This window comes from Myxine glutinosa, chromosome 11 (genome assembly GCF_964187855.1).
Source record: "Myxine glutinosa chromosome 11, kmMyxGlut1.1, whole genome shotgun sequence".
NCBI classification, from domain to species: domain Eukaryota; kingdom Metazoa; phylum Chordata; class Myxini; order Myxiniformes; family Myxinidae; genus Myxine; species Myxine glutinosa.
Genome location: NC_136271.1, coordinates 127,398,403 through 127,420,614, shown reverse-complemented (window position 1 = coordinate 127,420,614; position 22,212 = coordinate 127,398,403). Strand labels below are relative to the sequence as shown.

General features: G+C 42.4%; 1 protein-coding gene across 1 annotated transcript in view; it reads right to left on the bottom strand.

Moving 5' to 3' along the window:
* The window catches only part of EXOC4 (exocyst complex component 4), a 314,735-nt gene that overhangs the window by 114,653 nt on the left and 177,870 nt on the right, over positions 1-22,212 (bottom strand). Inside the window, exon 9 of the mRNA XM_068131080.2 lies at positions 1,363-1,459. Coding sequence (XP_067987181.2) covers positions 1,363-1,459 — 97 coding nt within the window. The remainder of the gene's footprint in view (positions 1-1,362; positions 1,460-22,212) is intronic.

The window sequence follows — 22,212 nt, the reverse complement described above, 5'->3', positions numbered from 1 at the left end:
ATTTCCACAATACCATTAAAATATCTGGTGTTGCAGGGAAAGTTTGGTACAAGGTATATAAACATAACCGTTTATCATAAAATGTTAACATCTGTGTTATGAATATATTATACAATTCAGCTGATTATACTTCAATGTTGCCTGGAAAAAGGGACCTGGATTTTTGTCATTAGTCGTGTCATTAGAAAATTGTGAAAAATAATTAAAGCCATTAAAAATGTTGATTTTTCTAAATTTTAATTGATATATATGTGAAACCGTTCGATTTGTTACTTTCAACATGTACGCTATGCTATGCAAGCCTTAAATAATCACATCTGGACGTTTGGGTTATTTTGGATGTTAATCTGGATGGATGTTAATCACATCTGCATTTGAGTCATGCCCCAATTTCTGTGGAATGACTCATATGGGGGCGGGAGGATGAATAAAACCACCTTTAGAGGCCATTTTTCCCCGCAAAGCGGGGGTTGGCCTTTTTCGGGAACCGTGGTTGTTGTTGTTTTTTGGTCCCCTTTTTGAAGCAATGTTTTACGGCCGGATGCCCTTCCTGACGCCAACCCTTTTTGCCGCCTTTAACGACAAACAGGGAATTACCAGTGAACTGGTTCTCAATTTGCCGACCTCGGAAGGATGGCAGGCTGAGTCAACCCGCCTGGCGTTAATTCAGCGATCGACCGGGATTCGAACCCAGGATCCTAGGATCCTAAGCCGGCACCCTAGCCGCTAGCCCAACACCAGGACGAATCTTGAAGGCAAATGAATACTCCCCCAGCTCTCTCTGGGCTCTGTCCCCCAAATATTCCTACAGGTCACACAAGATCTGCCTGCAACCCTCTTATGGTTAAACTGCCAAAATCAACTCTCTGCTCATCTTCACTCCTTCATTCCTCTTTTCTCCTGCCTCTGGAACAAACTCCCTCACTCTCTTCAATCCCACTCCACCCTCCAGGTCTTTAAAACAGCTGTTCACCACCATCTCTTATCTCCCCCCATCCAAAACCTTGATCTTTTTGACCCCCGCTAATTTCACCCCAGATTCTCTTTTTTGAAATACCAATTTCTTTCCTGGAAGTCCTTGGTGTCCTTGTGTTTTATACTTCTCCCACCACCCACCCCCCCTTTCCCACGCCTCCTCCCCCCCAAGCCTTCTCCCTCCCACAGATCTCCCGATGTCCCTGCTCTCAAATGTTGTGATTGTGTGCTTCCCCTTCTCTCCCCATCTTGTCTACCGCTCCCATTATATGTTTTGTGTGTCTGTTTGATTGTTCGTGTGATAAATGTTAGCTCTTTCACGAGCCTCGATCCTGTATAGAACAAAAAAACCAAAAAAAAATAAATGGGACGGCAAGGAAGAAGTACCTCGTCAGAGGGCGGAAGATCAGGGTGATGTTGCGTGGTCGTGGCTTGCACACAAATTGCACGGTACCCCCTTCCATGAGGGTGTCATCAGCACCTCCTGCAAAGACAGACCCTCATTGAAAACACACACCGGTGTATGTTGTAAAAACTTCAACATACTGTAGAAAGGAATGAGTGTTCAAAATGCAGATGAACAGCAGTTTTGTCATCATCAACAGTCATTATCATTACTAGGGCATGCCCGTACTATATATAAGCTAGGACGTGCCCGTACGTGGGTGCCCGTTCCTTGCCAAAAAAGAAAAAAAAAAAAAAATTTGTGTAGGGGTGTGTGTGTGTAAACATCCTAGGGCGTGCCCGTACGTGGGTGCAAAAAAACATGCGTGCAAACAACAACAACAAAAAAAAACTTTGAAACCACGTGGCAGTAACGACCACAGAACCCCCCCCCCCCTCTATTTACATGAATGGTTTGGTCCATTCGCAACGACCACAGAACCCCCCCCTCTATTTGCATGCAATGGTTTGGTCCATTCGCAACGCCAAAGCGAACGGCGAACGGCTAAATCGCCATAGCTCGGTAAGTACTTGTCCGATTAATTTCAAACCTTGAAAAGGCACATCCTCGGGTCCCCAGCAATATACCTGGCAAGTTTCAAGTATATCGGACCGGTAGTTGTCGAGAAATCGTTGTCGCATACACACATACACACATACACACACACATACACACAGAGATTACTGGAATTATAGATAGATGAGGGTGGAGGGGTGAGGTGGGGAGGGTGTGCGGGTGGGGGTGGGTAGGAGTATGATAGAGAGACTAAGTAGCAGAACCAACTTTGCATAATTTGAAGTCAAAAATTATTCCAAAACAATTTCGACAGGATGAACATATTTGCCCAAAATCTATAAATATAAAACCGAAAAACGGTCCGTGAAGCCGTACGTACGTTTGGCCGTTCGGGAAGCCGTCAAGCTGTGATTATGTGTCTATTAGTATTAATACCACACACTGTTTGAACGCCAGTTGCTTCCTGTCTATTAATTAAGTACGTCTATTAATTACGGATTGTTGGAATATGGAATATACCTTTCGACTCTTTAGACTGCTGAGACCCCTTCGACCCCTTAGACCTTTGAAGACCCTTTAGGTCCACTAAGAGCCCTAAGACGACCAAGACCCCGAAAGACCACGAAGACCCAAAAGACCCAGAGGAACCAAAATAACCGGAAGAGCCCCAAAGACTCAAAAGACCCAAAATATCCCAAAGACGCAAAACACCTCAAAAACCCTTAAAGACTCAGAGGACCCAAAATACCTCGAATACCCCAAAGATCCAAAAGACACCAAAGCCTCAAAAAACCATGAAGACCCAAAATACCGAAAAGACCCAGAAAAGGCAAAGACGACCCAAAAGACCACGAAGACTTCAAAGACCCAAAAGATCCCGAAGACCCAAAATACGCTGAAGACCCTTAAAGACCCAAAAAGACCATGAAGACCCAAAGACCCCAAAGACGCAAAAGATCCTAAAGATCCAAAATACCTAAAAGATCCCAAAGTTCCCGAAGGCCCAAAATATACTGAAGACCCATAAGACCCTTTAGACCCATGAAACCCCAAGATCCTGAAGACCCCCAAGACCCTTAAAACCACTTTTACCTTTAAGACCCTTCCAATACTTGAGACACCTTGAGATCCCTTCACCCTTCCAACCTTTTATACCCTTTAAGCCTTTACACCCCTTAAGACCCTTTTAACCCTTAGACTTTAATACCATTTAGACCCCTTACACCCTTTATACCAATTAGACAGCTTGGACCCTTGACCATTTAGAGCTTTACATCACTTGGACCTTTTTGATTACAAATAAATTATAAATAAATAATATCACCGATATTACAAATACATTTATACAAAATAAATGATTGCATTATGAATGGTGGAAATCATGACAACACAGCATCTCAAGTTCAGTCAGGTCATTATCCTCAGTCAAAACAAGCCCGTGCTTCCTCGGCAGCGGCGTGTGGTGACGCAAGCATAGCGAGCAGAGCCACGCTATTAGTATATAAAATCATGAACTCTTCAAATAGTAAAATATAATAATAATAATAATAATAATAATATGAAAGGTATTGATAATAATATAATAATAATAATAATAATAATATTATTATTAATAATATTATTATTATTAACAATAAGAATATTACTAATAATAATAGTAATAATAGTATAATAATAGCAATAATAATAACAGTAATAATATAATAAAATAATAATAATACTAATAATAATAGTATTAATAATAATATAACATTATAATAATAGTAATAATAATAATCTAATAACAATAGTAATAATATAATAATAATATAATAATAAATAATACTAATAGTAGCAAAAATAATTGTAATAATAATAATAGTTATAATAATAATTGTAATAATAATAATAATAATAGCAGTAATAATAATAGTAATAATAATCAGCTCAAACACGCTGCCTTCCTCAAAAGGGATATTCTGCAACACTTGCCAATAATATGTTATCTTGAAGAGGACACCTCATGGATGCGTTTAATGCGACGGACGATTATCGGCACCCACAGCTTCCACACAGAACATCCAGGAGGATGAAGCAGCGCAAGCTAGAATACAACTGGATTTCCCTTAATGTCGTGATGACTATGAACTGTGAGCTAAACTCAGGATCGGTGCATCCTGGTTCTTGATCAAAAAGAAGTGCTTACAACACACAGCGACGTGTGGCATCACTTTAACGGGCTTGGAGTGCAGCTGTGAATAAAATTAAACACATTATTTAGCTCTCCAGTTTGTCAGGGCGAATGCCAAAATTCCTACAAGCATGCACAAGACCAAATAAAACAAATAAATCACATTTTAAAACATTGTTTTTATTAAAAAGTGCATACAGCTTTTTAAATCTGAAATTAACCGTTTCTATGAAGTTACTCAAAGAAACAACAGATGGAGTCAACACAACGTTAACCACCGTGGGTAGAAGGAAGACGTTGAGGTTTCAGGCATGAACACGGGAGATTATCCTCGTTTCCCAAGGCGGTTAACATACTTCTATTGATTCCACCTATTGTTCTTGCTACCTCACCGCTACCTGACCGCCAACTCACAACAACACTTACTTTCACAGTGAAGACTGGGTTTCCATTCTATTCAAAGAAAGTTGCATTCGGTTTTTACATCAGCCAAGACAAAACAAAACTTGATATGCCACTGCTATTTGAGTCTGAACAGAGAAAACCCTAATTGGTAAAAGTTTCACAGATGTGGAACTGCACACAACAAGCGGTGCATACCCTAAATGCAATTGTTGTTGTTGCTGCTCAAGGTTTAGGACTTACCAACAAAATACACTAACGATACAGGAACGAGCACTGAAAATTATGCACAACAAACTTTAAGAATTGCATACATCTCAACAGACAACTCATGAATCTTCAACAACCCATCCAAAACAAGAGGCCAAGTCACAAATTGGAAAGAAGAGGAAGCAGAGCAGCAGCACAATGTTCCGCAGATGGCAAGGCTGAGCGGTGCTGGCAGCCGATGGCTGCTGGATCTGGCCCGGAGCAAGGCACTTCCGTTTGACCGTCACAGACGTCGCGTCTTCACGGGTAAGTTTGGAACTTCTCTGCGCCAGAAGCAAGTCGAGCCCAAACAAAGTTCAGTGACCTCAATAGCATGGCAGAACCGAAAGGTAGAAAGGTATTTATAAATATATTCTACACACAATATACATATACCATCACAATATACATATACCATATATATATATATATATATATGTATATATATATATACAAAAAATATACATACACATGGATACAAAAAATATACATATACATGTATACAAAAAATATACATATACATGTATACAAAAAATATACATATACAAGTATACAAAAAATATACATATACATGTATACAAAAAATATACATATACAGTACATGTATACAAAAAATATACATATACAAGTATACAAAAAATATACATACAGTCACGTGAAAAAGTAAGTACACCCAATGTAAAGTTTTGACTTTTTCAACATATTTCAACATACAGCTATTTGATCTTCATTTCAACAATAATGAAAGATAAAGGTGATATAATAAAACAAATATCATGAAAGCTTTACATTTTGTAGTCCATTGTATAATTTAAATAAACATGAATGCAAATTTCGCATGTGGAAAAAGTAAGTACACCCTTGGCTCTAATAGGTGGTATTGCCCCCTTTGGCAGAAACAACCTCAAGTCGGCGTTTCTTATAACTGTCTACCAGTCTCTGACATCGACTGGGAGAAATTTTTGCCCACTCCTCCATGCAGAATTCTTTCAGCTGTGCGATGTTTAAGGGGTTTCTTGCATGCACAGCTCGTTTCAAATCCGCCCACAACATCTCGATGGGATTTAGATCCAGGCTTTGACTTGGCCATTCCAGAACCCTCCATTTCTTTCTTTTCAGGCATTCCTTGGTGGATTGACTGGTATGTTTAGGGTCATTGTCATGTTGCAAGGTCCACCTTCGGTTGAGCTTCAACTTTCCGACAGATGGCCTCACATTATCCTCAAGCACCCTCTGGTACAATGAAGAATTCATTGTGGATTCTATGATGGTGAGCTGCCCAGGCCCTGATGCAGCAAAGCTGCCCCAAACCATAATATTTCCACCACCATGCTTTACAGTTGGTATCAGGTTATTGTGGTCAAATGCTGTCTTTGTTTTTCGCCAAACATGTCTTCTGGTACTGTGGCCAAATAGCTCTACCTTTGACTCATCTGTCCAGAGCACATTGTTCCAGAAGTGCTGGTCTTTGCCTCGGTGTTCATTGGCAAACTTTAGTCTTGCCCTGGTGTTCTTTCTGGACAAGAAGGGTTTCCTCCTGCTACACCTCCCATGTAGATCAAATTTGTGCAGCCTCTTTCTAATGGTAGACTCGTGCACTTTGACATCAACAGTGGCAAGAGCTATCTGTAGGTCCCGTGATGACATTCTGGGGTTCTTAGAGACTTCCTTCAGCATCTGGCGGTCTGCTCTCGGGCTGAACTTGCTGGGGCGGCCTGGCCTGAACAACTTGGCAGTTGTTTGGAATCTTCTCCACTTGTAGATGATCTTCCGGACAGTCAAATGATTGATTTCAAATTGTTTGGAGATCTTTTTAAATCCCTTCCCAGACTCGTAGGCATCTATAACCTTATTTCTGAAGGCCTCAGAGAGCTCTTTTGATCTAGGCATGGTGATGCCGCACACTTCAACAACAAAGAGCAAACCAAACTAAATGTCTGAGGTTTAAATAAGACAGGTTCCTCCAAGATCCTCTCTAACGATGTTCTAATCATTTGCACCTGAGCTGGTGCACCTGATTCTAATTTTAGGTATTTAAGTAGTGATAAATGTAGGGGTGTACTTACTTTTTCCACGTGTGAAATTTGCAATTATGTTTATTTAAATTATACAATGGACTACAAAATGTAAATGTTTCATGATATTTGTTATATTATATCACCTTTATCTATCAATATTGTTGAAATAAAGATCAAATAGCTGGATGTTGAAATATGTTGAAAAAGTCAAAACTTTACATGAGGTAGACTTACTTTTTCACGTGACTGTATATATGAATATATATGAGGGCCAGTCAATAAGTAACCTTATAATGGCGATATAAATTTGAGAATGGAATGCATGTAGTTGTAGATGACATATGTTATATCCATGGATAAGAGTCATGTTTTGCCTGTTTTTGATCTGGCAAAATTGAGCATATGACATCAGTAGAGCAGTTCCAAGATGGCGACTCCCTTAGAAGCATGCACCAGGGAGGAGCAACATTCTGTCATCCGTTTCTTTGGAAGTGAAGGTGTGAATCCCAGTGAAATCCATTGCAGAATGAAGATGCAATATGGTGACGCATGTTTATCACTGCAGTAGGTGTTCGACTGGGACAGGAAGTTTAAAAGTGGAGTGTCCAGTGTGGCAGACGCTGCTCGCTTGGGCCGGCCTCACACAGCCGACACCAAAAATGGTTGCAGGTTGACACATGAAAGCCCGCTTGGCGTTTGCAAAAAAAGCACCTAAATGACTCTCAGACTGTGAGAAACAAGATTCTGTGGGCTTTCATGTGTCTTTCACTGAGGAGAGGCTTCCGTCTGGCCACTCCGCCATAAAGCCCAGATCGATGAAGTGTTGCAGTGATGGTTGTCCTTCTGGAAGTTTCTCCCATCTCGACACAGGATCTCTGGAGCTTAGCCAGAGTGACCATCGGGTTCTTGGTTACCTCTCTTACCAAGGCCCTTCTCCCCCGATTGCTCAGTTTGGCCGGGCGGCCAGCTCTAGGAAGAGTCTTGGTTGTTCCAAACTTCTTCCATTTCAGAATTATGGAGGCCACTGTGCTCTTGGGAACCGTCAATGCAGCAGAATTTTTTTTGTAGGCTTCCCTCGATCTGTGCCTCGACACAATCCTGTCTCTGAGCTCTGCAGGCAGTTCCTTCGACCTCATGGCTTGGTTTTTGCTCTGATATGCATTGTCAGCTGTGAGACCTTATGTAGACAGGTGGATACATATACCATATATATATATATATATATATATATATATATATATATATATATATATATATATATATATATATATATATATATATATATATATATACACAGTATGCTGCTTTGTAATAACAGCCATGATGACACATCGAGGTTAAAGGCTCATTCCTGAAGCTGGTCAATCCCACTCTTTCCTCCAGGACTTCAAGCAAGTGGTGCACTTCCCCCAACACTTCTTGCAATCATTTCTACCCCCATTAACACTGCCCAAACTAGATGCCAAATTAAAAGAGTAACCATTTATAATTTAAAAAAAGCTGAACTTACTACTGTCTGTTACTGTCCAGCGTATGAAGAGGCTTTGAACTTTGCTGTATATATGCATTTGAACCTGCATGGTCACAGCTTTGATAACACTCAATTGATCATCTTCGGTGGAGATAAAAAGTGGTTTTGGTAGAGGTGTAAAGGAATTAATTTGGAAAAGAGTTCGAACAGTTTTGTAACCCATTGATAGGCCGGATCTGCGTCCTTGCCTTCACCAAAACCTAATTAGTTGGTTCTCGCCACCGACCCACTCATCCACCAAGTTTCGTCAGAATCTATCCACAAACGTTTGAGATATCGTGCTACGTATCATATTTGGCCCCATCTCTCAATGGTGAAGAATCAATTGAAAAATTAAATAAAATTTCGTATCCGGATCTTGATCTGGATCTTCACCAAAATGTAATCGGTTCATGCTTGTCGCACACCCAACATGTCCACCAAATTTTGTCTGAATCCGTCCACAACTTTCTGAAATATCGTGCTATGTATGGTTTTTGGCCCTATCACTACATTTTGAAGAACAACTTAAAAAAACATTCCCTGAACCAGATCCGGATTTGAATCTTAACCAGGATTGAATAAATTATTTCTTGTCAAGTACACAACCTGTCCACCGAGTGTCATCCGAATCAGTCTTTAACTCTGAAATATCCTGCTCACAGACAGACAGACAAAAAGCCAAACAAACGGGGGTGAAAACATAACATCGGTCCAACTTTGGTGGCGGAAGTAACAAGTAACCAGGCTCAAAGCTATCTTTTCAGTTCTCCTTTCACTCGGGACCGATTCACCCATATTGATTATATGCAGTGAACCCAAAGCAAAGTGGCTACATGATGCCAATTTGAAAAGGTGAGGTCCCTGAATGACCCCCATTAATACATAAATAATTAATCAATGAACAACAACAAAAAAATGCATGAATCTGACTGTGGTTCGAAATCAAAAGGAGCATATGGAAAGGATGATGGATGCTAAAAGTCCACGTGAGCCAAGGACAGCCAATTCGCTACTGGCAACGTGAGACTGCGATTCCAGTGCGACCATATACATTACTGATCAAGTGCCTTCTGGATCCATCGGACCAAACTACACACCTAAAACCTCATGGAATTACCATGTCAGACAAAAGAGAACAATGAGCTGTCATTTTCAATCACCAGTGCTCCCACACTATGTGACCGCAATGGGAGCAGCTTTCTCCTTTCCTTACCATGTTAAATAGAGTGCCGTTCATGGATGCTCAATACGAACACACCAGATACAACAACCAAGTGTGACACATCAACCAAACACTTGCGAATGCAGGAGAAGGGGGGAACCCTCCATTCGTGGGGTGCAGTTGATGACAAGTATCAGCAATGTTCAAACATACAGCATGCCAACAAAAATTTCAACTCTGACGTTTTATTACAGTAAATATACAGATTCCAAAAAAAATTAAAGTGAGATTCATAGGAAAAATTAACTTTGGGAATTATTGTATACAAATCACTTTGTGTTTTTGTTGTTGAAAATGGTAGTCAGCAGAGTCCACAGTACTGAGCTGCTTTTCAATTGCGGCTGAGGACTGCAAGCTATTTCAATTGTAAGTTGCATACCTGTAAAAGTGCTTCGTACAATATAACAGGCGGTTACTTCATCTGTCACACAACTGATCTGCAAATGAGATTTACAGACAAAAAAAACCCCCAAAAGTCTATTTTCAATTTATTATGAAATCACCGTGGCCTAAAATAAGCTCAATGCAAGACATGCCACTTTATATCTTCCTCCTTGTTGCAAAACAATGTAAATTATGGAAACAAGACCCAAACGGTGAGGGAGCGACGAGCGGTTGGGCAGAGCGAGCACGAGCACCAAAAGAAAAGCAGACTGCTGATTATTTCTGGGACGTACTTGCTTCTGCAATTTAACTGAACAGGCAAGGTTTACCAGATCAGTCAGTTGAGCCAAGATGGGTCAATCTCTAAGGGCGATATGAAATGGAAATGTAGCAGGAACATGCAAAGTAGACAAGAGAAGAAAATTAAAATAGCAAAGGCCTCGGTCACCGGCGGAGCTGCATATAATGAATCATAATTTCACTTCACGGATGCAATGTAAAGGCGATGGAACAGACACGCGGTAGGAATAATGCATGTTGGTTGGATATCCTACTATCATAATGATCCGCATTCAACATTGATCAGAATTGCATCTTTTGGAAAATTCCAATTTCAAGGAAGGCCGACACAGAAGGCATCTCGGCAGGTTAAAAGATGCAAAAATATATTGTGAGCATCTTCCTTCACGTGCACTGTTAACGTTGTCTCCAAGGAGGCTTGCGTTTCTGGCCTTTACTTCGATAGGCTAAAAAATCTAACAGGATGTCGGGCAGAATCGATTGTTACATAGGTCCAAATTTAGCGTTGAGTAAAGTGCGGTACACTTGCGCGTGCGAACGACCATGCCTTGCTTCCAGACGGAACAAAGAGTACTTCACAAATATCTAATCCCAAAGCATTAAAAAACCTCTTATAATATGCAGGGAGCTCTCTCAGTTTGCCAAGGTCTATGCCATCACAGTCGGTATAAGAAAGCAAGGCAAAAATGTAATCCTTCAAAAAGAAGGCTCATCACACAACTGATAAAGAACCCACAAAAATGTATCTCACACACACAGGACACTTTGGAGTAAAGCTCTTGCTGCCTCTAAAGTATGCCATTACAGACCCATTAAACTTTCATGGACGATTACCAAAAAGCTGCTGAAGGTTAAACATCTGCATTTAAAAAAGAAACTCCTCTCTGGCAGTAGGGGTAGCTGCCTTCCCAGAGCACCGCATTCCCAGGCCATTACTGGGTGATCCATACTTAAATCCCAATTTGAAATATAGAAATACTCTGGTTTTATTACAGGTAAAGCAGCAATTATTTTTTGTTTTGAAAGCTTGTATATTTCCATTAAATATCCTCTTTCTTTGCTTCCGGATTATGGCCGAGGGATCAACTGTTGCTCAGAGTGTGAATTGCTATACGGTCAGCAAAAAATGAGAAGACAGGAAATACGGCTTTGTTAATCTTACTGTTAATTTGCAATTGGTCACTGGCTTCGACACCAATACAAATTTTTATTACTGACCCTCGGCATCAAAAAAACCACATATGTTGAACACAGCTTCAAATGGCGCACCTCACCGCCATCAGAGCATTTAAATTGCATTAGTTGTGGCAATTAATGTGAATTGGTGATCCCACCTTGGCAGCTCAATAATGGAAGATGCCATTTGCATTTTTGCCGCCTACATCCCTACCTTATTTAGAATCCAGTGCAGGCGTGGGCAACTTGCTCGTGAATGTAAAACAAAAATGTTTTTTTTTTTCCTGAAATGGCATTTATTGTCGTTTTAATTTGTGAACATTAAATTTCAATGTAAGCTCCTGCAATCTCAGCTTTTTATTAATCATTTTACAATACTCTCCACTGAACGCCGAATAAACTTCTTTGGCAAATCGGAAAAAAACATTGCTGATATAACTTTCACATTCATCCAAATTAGCAGATTTACTGGCATATTTATCTTTTCTTTAGAGGCTGAAACGATGGCCGAGAGGTACGCACACTCACCTCTAAGCTATCTAGCCTAGGTTTGAATCCTAACCCAGCTATATACTGTCAGTTCTGTGTTTCATAGGCAGGGTGATTCATCAATGTGTTGGAAAATTTGATCTGATCGGATGGACGTTAAACTGGGAGTCCCATCTACCAGCATGGGTTGGTGGACGTTAAAGATCCCATGGTGTCCTTCGCGAAGAGTAGGGGTGAGTGTCGTTGGCACCATGGCAAAATTCCAAATTCCTGCCCTAACTAGATGAATGTCAGGCCTGCCCAGACCGTTTCTTGCAAGTCTTGGGCCAAGCTCCTCCCGACCGACCCCACAAGGTGGGATAATAGTGGCCGCTAAAGAGCAACAAACTTATCTTTTCTTTACTCCATTCTCCCCATCCCCAATATATATATTTTCGAAACGGGGTTAAATCAGGACTCCTGGACAGCCACTCTATTGGTCCTAACGATCCACTGTGTGGAAAGTGGGAATCCAACCAATTACAACTTCAATTGAGAAGTGCGGACAGGCACCGTCTTGCATAGAAACTGTTCCAATTCTGTTGTCACATTGCTGAATTTTGTATGAAGAAAGCTTGGAAGCATTTCCAAGTATCTCTGCCCAAATGATTGTATTGCGGAGATTGTAAGGTCCAATGAGTTGGTTTGAAGTCATTTCACATCAAACGAGCAGTATTTGCCGATTTTGGTTGCCTTTGACTATTGTTTCTGGATCATTTCCTGACCAGTAATAGTAGTTATGCCTTTTGAGAGAAAAATCAACATGGAAAACAGCCTCGTCACACCAGAGCTGGACAGTCATCAATCCACTGAAGGAAATGTTTCTGAAAACTAAATTATCTTGTCATAATCAAGTGGAAACAACTGCTTAACGTAATGAGGTTTATGTGGTTTCCTTCCTCAGTTATTTTTCAAAATTGACAGAATTGCACAACATATTCCACTCTCCCTCACCGCTTGTCTCATCGACTTATTTGGCCTCATTGTGAACACGTCTCGAAACCAGTCAATGTTTTCAGGTGATCTCACTGTGGTGTGTCTTCCTGATCTTCTTACGTCCTTGACTGAAGCAGTTGTTATAAGCTTTTTGTGACAGTTTTTCATCGTTTTTGGATCCAAAGTGGCATGTCTTACCATTTCTTGCTGCAACCATCTTTGAACTGCAATTACAGACTGCCAAACTTCATGCCGTGCAGCAATTCACACTCTTTGAGCAACAGTTAATCTCTCAGCCATAATGGGGCAATCTGAAAGTAAAGAAAAAAATAATATTTATGGCAATAAAAAGCTTTAAAGAAAAAATTAATGCTCTACCTATAATAACAAGAGGGTATTCATACATTTTAAATAGGGATTTAATTATAGATCACCCCATATATCAAGAACCAGGCACGAGAACTGGTCAGGGATATGGATCGTAAACACAATTGTTTTACTGAGTCAACCATTGAATTTTGGCAAGGCCAAAGCAAACACATACATAAATAAAATTTCCTTCAAAAGGAGAGAGGCTGATGGAAGAGCCTGCAAGACTGGTAGTACTGTATAACTGCCCAAATAACTGACAGTGGAACAAACATCAAGGGAATGCATGAACAGGAAAAAGAGGAGGGAGGAAGGGAAGGAAGAAAGACTGAAAATAGCAAGTAAAATGGTTGAGTTCGGAAAAGTTAATGGGGATAATGAAGATAATGTGTCAGAATGGGGGATGACGAGATACTGCAATGCACTGCTCGTTTGAAGCTCAGGAGGGAAGAGAGAGACAGCACAGCCTCTGATGGGACAAGCAGGGGCGTCAAGAGTGGGGATCAGGAGGAGTCGCTGCCTCGGAGCCCGGGGTCCGTTGAGGGGCCCGAGGTTCTCCTATAATTTTTTTTAAACAGTTCAGTGAAACCCCTCATCGGCTCATCCTCATTTCCTCATCATTACATTTAAACCCAGAAGCTCATTTTGCTTTCTTGCCGGAAACGAAACAACATTTACCACTGTTAATGGTACAGTTTCAAACTTTACAGAAAATGGTTAGAAATGTGCATTACAAAGAAATGGGTTTGTATCCTTTTTGTCCAAAGAAAATTATTAACCATCTTCTCATGTATTTTTTGTCAATGAATGAATGAATGAATGAATGATCGTTTTAAGGCCATTTTCCCCGCTAGAGCGGGGGTTAGCCTTGCGGGCCATGACAATCATGGTTCCCTGTTTGAGGCAATGTTTTTATGGCCGGAATAGCCAATGGAAAAATAATCAATCTTATGGAAAAATAGTGTTCAACAGTCGAGGGTGCAAAATGACTCGATCGGTCCAAACATCCCACTATCTCCTTTATTTTCGATCATATGATTAAATAAAAGCGACCATTTGTTTTTTTAAAGTTTTTCGTTTTTCATTAAATAAAGTTCCTTAAAAAGTTATAAAAGATGGAAAGAGTGGGGGTGAGGGTTGAGCCCCGAAGTTATTTGCCCAAGGTTATTTGCTGGCTCTAGACGTGCCTGGGGAGAAGTAGGGAATATTCAAGCCGAGGTGTGCAATCAGCCAGGATTTTGTAAGTTTAACCAGGAGGGGTTACTGGAAGTATGCGAGTTGCTCGAGAGGGGCAGAGGACTGAGAGTACAGGAAGCAATATTGGAGAATAGAGAGTAGAAAACAGAGAACGGGAACTTCATTTCAATCACCTGGTTGATCAACAATGGCATGCTTGAGTGGTTCTGTATAGGGATCTTTCCCTTTAAATAATGACCCTCATAATGAAATCCTTCAGTTCTCGTGGTTAGACATTCATTTACAGCTGTCTATAGTCACTCGAGACTAGAGGCTTCTGACAGGGAAAACAAGAAGAAAATTCAGATGCCACACCTGACAACTGAACAACGTTTAAGGGCAATTGGGATGCTTGAGGCTGGTGTAAGCCAGCGAACAATTGCCCAACATCTTAGTTGCTCACAGCCTGCAATTTCCAACCTGGCCAGGCGTTACGGTGAAACTAACTGTGAATGATGATTCACGAAGAGGAAGACGATGGGCAACCACCCCAAACCAAGACTGCCTGATTGTGCTGCAGCATCTTCGTGATCGTTTCCGCCCGGCGATGCAAACAGCTGCAGTGACAAAAGGTCGCCACAACAACCGCATCAGTGTCTCTACTGTGCGGAGGCGCTTGAGAAGTCGGAACATGATGGCAAGACGTCCTTGCAGAGGTCCAAGTGTTGAACGCAGTGCATCGGCGGAACAGACTAAGATGGTGTCTGCAGCATCGCCGCTGGACACAGCAACAGTGGAGTGCAGTCTTGTTCAGCAATGAGTCCAGATTTTGCCTCCATGCTGCTGATGGGTGTCAATGGGTATGGCGCAGAGGTGGGGAAAGGTATGCATTATGCTGTATTTGCCAGATCAATCGTTGGGGAGGACCCAGTGTGATGGTATGGGCCGGCATTTCCACACGTTTCAGGACACATCTGGTCGTCATCGAAGGCAATCTCACGAGTCAGCGTTATGTCAATGAAGTTTTGAGACCTCATCTACTGCCATTTCTCCAGGCTCATCCTAACATCGCAGTTTTCCAGCAGGACAATGCTCTACCCCATGCTGCTCACCTGACCACCAACTTCCTCCAGGAACAGGGTGTTGAAGTGATGCCTTGGATGCCTTATTCCCCTGACCTAAATCCCATTGAGCATTTATGGGATGACCTTGGTCGATGTCTTGCATCGAGGAGATCAATGGCTGTCAATTGGCAAATGCTCATTCAAGGCTTGCAGGAATCGGCAAATGCTCGGAAGCCTCTCCTCAGTGAAAGACACATGAAAGCCTGCTTGGAATTTGCAAAAGAGCACCTAAAGGACTCTCAGACTGTGACAAATAAGATTCTGTGGTCTGATCAAACCAAGATTGAACTGTTTGGCTTCTGTCTGGCCATTCTGCCATAAAGCCCAGATTGGTGGAGTGTTGCAGTGATGGTTGTCCTTCTGGAAGTTTCTCCGATCTCCACACAGGATCTCTGGAGCTCAGCTAGAGTGACCATCGGGTTCTTGGTCATGTCTCTTATCAAGGCCCTTCTCCCCCGATTGCTCAGTTTGGCCAGGCGGCCAGCTCTACGAAGAGTCCTGGTTGTTCCAAACTTCTTCCATTTAAGAATTATGGAGGCCACTGTGCTCTTGGGAACCTTCAATATATATATATATATATAACCACCTTTAGAGGCCATCTTTCCCCGCAAAGCGGGGGTTGGCCTTTTTTGGGAACCGTGGTTGTTGTTGTTTTTTGGTCCCCTTTTTGAAGCAATGTTTTACGGCCGGATGCCCTTCCTGACGCCAACCCTTTTTGCCGCCTTTAACGACAAACAGGGAATTACCAGTGAACTGGTACTCAATTAGCCGACCTCGGAAGGATGACAGGCTGAGTCAACCCCCCTGGTGTTAATTCAGCGATCGACCGGGATTCGAACCCAGGATCCTAAGATCCTAAGCCGGCACCCTAGCCGCTAGCCCAACACCAGGGATATTTTTCAACCTTCAATGCAGCAGAATATATTTTTTTTCGGCTTCCCCAGATCTGTGCCTCGACACAATCCTGTCTCTGAGCTCTGCAGGTAGTTCCTTCGACCTCATGGCTTGGTTTTTTGCTCTGATATGCATTGTCAGCTGTGAGACTTTATATTGACAGGTGTGTGCCTTTCCAAATCATGTCCAATCAATTGAATTTACCACAGGTGGACTCCAATCAAGGTGTAGAAACATCTCAAACATGATCAAGAGAAATGGGAGGCACCTGAGCTAAATTTCAAGTATCATAGCAAAGGGTCTGAATACTTATGTCAATGTGATATTTCAGTTTTTCTTGTTAACAAATTTGCAAAACTTTGTAAAATCCTGTTTTCTATTTGTCATTATGGGGTATTGAGTGTAGATTGATGAGGAAAAAATGAATTTAAGCGATTTCAGCATAAGGCTGCAACATAACAAAATGTGAGAAAAGGGGTCTGAATACTTTCTGAATGCACTGTACATATATATATATATATATATATATATATATACACACACAATGTTTTTATACATTCGTCGCCGAATGTCTGACATTACGAATGGTATCTGGTAATCTACATGTCCTGTTGATCTAATCTGCATTTCAGACAATACCACCTATTTGCAAAGGCTTGCACGCCCTCTGTCACTCATCCGAAGGTCAAACTGCCCATTGTAACTCTTTAGAAGTTAATTACCTTGGAAGGCAACCATATCTCTTTCAGAAAGGGTAAAAAGTGTAAACCCTTTTTCTTGCTCAGGGCTATCTCAGAAGATCCACGATTGCTTTGTTGTTCCATGGAAGACTGTGACACTGATAATAATCTTGGTCAAACAGATGGGATGGTTTTGCTTACTTGTTATCCTCCCCCTATTGCGAAATCAAGAATGTATAAAAGCCACTTTATTGAGAGTGTCAGTTAGAGCGGGCTATGATGTTAGGCAGACATCATGTTCGTCTCTCTTCTATGTGCACAACTGCACATAGATAGTAATTTTGGTACCAAGCTCTGTAAATAAATGTTTTAATAAGATGATTCAATGAACTTTTGTATCAGGTGGTCTTTTTGGGTAAGACCCTTGAGTTTTCCTCCAACACTGGTATCCCTGCCTCACACCTTGCCCTTCTCGATTCCATGGAAAGACCTTCAAAATCATTGGGATCTCCCGTGACGAAGCTCAGTGTCAAGGCCTGTTACTCTCACACCACAGACAGGTTGGTGGCCTCTCTATTCTACCACCTAATTTTTTGTCTTGCAGCCTCTTTCCGCTCAGGTTTCTGCAGGGCACACACAGTCTGCTAGTAACCCTCTTCTTATTGAGCACCCAAAATCCAAGCTCACTGCTCACCTTCACTCATTTGTTCCTCTTTTCTCTTGCTTATGGTGTTGGCTTAGCGGTTAGGGTGCCGGCTTGGGATCCTAGGATCCTGGGTTCGAATCCCGGTCGATCGCTGAATTAACGCCAGGGGGGTTGACTCAGTCTGTCATCCTTCCGAGGTCGGCAAATTGAGTACCAGCTTGCTGGGATGAATGATCCCGGTGTGTACCCAGATTTAGAATAGGTACACCGTATCCCTGCACACCGCAAGAGACGACTCAGGGTTGGCTTCAGGAAGGGAATCCGGCCATAAAAACATTGCCTCAAACAGGGAACCATGATTGTCATGGGGCCCGCAAGGCCAACCCCGCTCTAGCGGGGAAAATGGCCTTAAAACGATCATTCATTCATTCATTCATGGAACCAGCTTCTCCAGTTTGTCCAATTGTATTCTACCCCCAAGGCTTTAGGACAGCTGTTCCCCACTACCTCAGGTCATCCCCCATCCATACTCATGATCTCTTCGACCCCAAATGAACCCATTTCCAAACACTCCTTTTTTCCAGGTTATTGTGGTTTTTCCATCATTCCCTCACCACTTTCGTTTTTGTTAATTGTCGGTTGGTTTGTTCCATTTCTGTTTCATCACCACTTTCCCCTTCCTCCTCTTGCTTTGTTTCATTCAGCCAGTGTGCACCTTGTTCACCTCCATGTGTCCTTCTGCCCCTCCCCTTGATCACTCACTCTCACTTCTACTCTTCAACCTTTCCATTTTGTTCCCCTCCATTATACTCCAGCTCTTCAAAGGGCCTCAATCATGTATACAAAAATGATTGTGCTTTGGCCTCATCATGGAAGATGACAATAATGTCAAGCCATAGATGCCCCAGAATCGAGAAGAAATAGATATGGTTCTGGGGTGCTAGCCCATAGCAGAGAGCAGTACTCCATTGAGTCAAGGCCTTGTAGACTGCTCTGATTTTCCAAAGAAAGACTTGGCTCGATGGACGATGATCAGTCGAGGATGCTCGGCCCTATATGGTCGGCTCAGGAAAGGTCATGGCTGATGGTGAGCCCGAGAAGTTCAAGACCCTGAACCTCTTCCCTCGAATGGCCAAGGAAATGTGCAGGTGGGTTCATTTGATGATCATTCTAGAGCAACAGGGTGAGACTGAGACTTTTCCAGGATTGAAGATCATGTTCCATTTATCAGACAAGAGACGAATAATTTCCTTATCGACAGAGAGAAGCAGCTGTTGTCTGCCTATCACATGGATGGGATACTGTATGTCACAATGTGGAGCCATCTGCAAAAAGGAAGAAGGGTTTCCAGAGCGTTAGTGAGGTCATTCAAAGAGATGAAGAGCAAGAATTGGCTTAAAACACTGCCTTGGTAAACTCTAGAACCAACTAGGAAAGGGAGGAACTTTAGGGTTCCATTGATGGCAACAAATCAACTTGGTGAATAGCGGAAGCCAGAAATCGAGGCACGAAGGCGGCCTTCTATGCCACAGGCAGACATGTTGGCAAGCAAAGAAAGATGCCAGACTGTGTCGAATGCCCGAGAAATGCACAGGGAGAATGCCCTAAACTTGTTGGAGATTGAGGAACTCTATTAATCGAATAAGCAAGGAAACGAGCCCTTTTGCAACAATCCACTAGCTGTGCGCCCATCACCGGTCCCTTCTGAAGGAATTTTTAAATCACCAATCCTGTCCATCTGCACATATACAAACAAGCTTTTCAAAATGCATGCAGTATTTGGAAAATCGTGTGCTCGTGTCATGGCCAGATTAAAAACAGCAAGGCTTGCACCATTGTCAGAATCCTAAAATAGAAATAAAAATAATGGTAAGGATACCATCATCACTGGATGCTTTGCTAACACCGTTGGATGCAACATGTACGGAAACACCATGAAGCAAAAGACGCTGCGGACACAGACGAGCAATTTATCTTGAGGATAGAAATCTACTTTTTATACCTAAAATATTTGGGGCATTTTCCAGGGTCTAGCAGCATTTCGTGCAAGCCAACACGAAGAGGGATTATGTTTCATTGATGATCATCAAACAACAAGCACATGCCGGGGTAGAGTAGTTCTGGCTGAGAATCCTTTCCACCCAGAAGAGCTATTTTGCAGAGCTGGAATAACAGGCCAAAAAGGATTAAACCATGTTGGAATAACGATCTTGCAAACCCATCTCTGAGGATCATTCCACCTTGAGCTCTCGGAATACTTGGCAACAAAGCCTTGGGAGCCAGGGAACCCAGCTAGTCTTTTTAATTGGCTTGCAAATTATCTCCATTTGCCATTTACTGCAGGCCTCAAACCAAAAAATATTCCTCCCTCATTTACAGTGGGCCAATATTTTTTTCGCCCCTTGGTCCAAGGTGTAATCTGCCACCAAATATCACCAATCTCCCATTTGCCATCTCTGTAATACACAAACTGCCAATGTTTTAGCTTCTGCATTTTGCAGTGCTCCCTTGAGCGGCCGGTTCCCACTAATTTAACCCGAGTTTTAGGCCAAGCGCGGCCCTAATTGCACTGTGAGCCTGGCATTCGCCTCCAAATCAACCACATGGGACGTTGTGCTGAGTAAGTGCAATGAATAAATAAGCAGCACTGCTGCTGACACAGCATACATACCAGCAACATCGGTGCATCTCATGGCCTACATTTGTAATCTAATGTAGTTTAAGAGAGAGAGCGGGAGAGCGACAGAGGGAGAGAGGGAGAGAGGGAGAGAGGGAGAGAGGGAGAGAGGGAGAGAGGGAGAGAGGGAGTGAGGGAGAGAGGGAGAGAGCGACAGAGAGAGAGAGCGACAGAGAGAGAGAGCGACAGAGAGAGAGAGCGACAGAGAGAGAGAGCGACAGAGAGAGAGAGAGCGACAGAGAGAGAGAGAGCGACAGAGAGAGAGAGCGACAGAGAGAGAGAGCGACAGAGAGAGAGAGCGACAGAGAGAGAGAGCGACAGAGAGAGAGAGCGACAGAGAGAGAGAGAGAGCGACAGAGAGAGAGAGCGACAGAGAGAGAGAGCGACAGAGAGAGAGAGCGACAGAGAGAGAGAGCGACAGAGAGAGAGAGCGACAGAGAGAGAGAGAGCGACAGAGAGAGAGAGAGCGACAGAGAGAGAGACAGAGAGCGACAGAGACAGAGACAGAGACAGAGAGAGAGCGACAGAGAGAGAGAGAGCGACAGAGAGAGAGAGAGCAACAGAGACAGAGACAGAGAGGAAGAGAGAAGAAGAGAGAAGAGAGAGAGCGAGAGAGCGAGCGAGAGAGAGAGAGAGAGAGAGACAGAGACAGAGAGAGAGAGAGAGAGAGAGACAGAGAGACAGAGAGAGAGAGAGAAGAGAGAGAGAGAGAGAGAGCGACAGAATGACTGATATAGTAATTCGCTCAATATCTGTGTTTAGGTACCGATGTTGGATCAGAAAATAAAACATGGGCATTTTGAAAGAATGACCCCAACAATCGTATGACAGCAGTCGAAGTTGGACCTGGAATGTTGCTTAGAACAGCCAGAGCAATGTTTGCAGAATAATCATTTTGAGGGTGTTTGACGTTACAGTGCTGGGAACCAATCAGGATTTTCTGCTGAAAAACCACGAGGGTGGGAAGTGAGATAACAACAAGAGCAGAAGAACGGACTTTTCTGGTCACGGACAGAGCACCAACAATCTGTTGAGGTTTACTATTGGCTGCACAGAATGGTTACAGTTGCTTATCAAAGACATCTGTATTCAAGAGTGCCTGGGGGGCAAGAAGTTTTGAAACAAACAAGGCGATCAAGAGCGTTGGATGCATCAGCTAGGATCACATCCTTGACGACTTTATACAAGGGGCATACGAAAGCTTCCGGCCCTGTTGGGAGGAGCACACGTCCCAAACTGGAGAATGGCTTGAAAAACTAGAGCACACATCGGTAGAGCGCATACCTCCGCCATGCTGAATAGTTGATGTTTTGTATCCCACTGATAGGCCGGATCTGGATTCGGACCTGAACCAAAATCTTACTGGCTTGTTCTCATCACCGAACCAACCCGTCCACCAAGTTTAGTCATAACTCGTCCATAACTTTTAAAATATCGTGTTATATTATATATCGCTTTTCACCTGATCTCTCAATGGTGAAGAATCACTGAAAAATTAAATAAATGACGTATCCAAATCAATATTCAGATCTTCACCAAAATCGAAACGATTCGTCCTCGTCACACACCCAACCTCTCCATCAAGTTTCATCCAAGTCCGTCTATACCTTTTTGAGATATCCTGATATGTATCGTTTTTGACCCTATCTCCCAATGGTGAAGAATCACTTAAAAATTCTAGTAGCCGGATCCAAATCCGGATCTTCACTCAAATCTAATCATTTCGTCCTTGTCACATACGCTACATCTATGCAGGATTTCGTGCGAATCTGTTCACAACTTTATGAGATATTTTGTTCACAAAAAAACAGA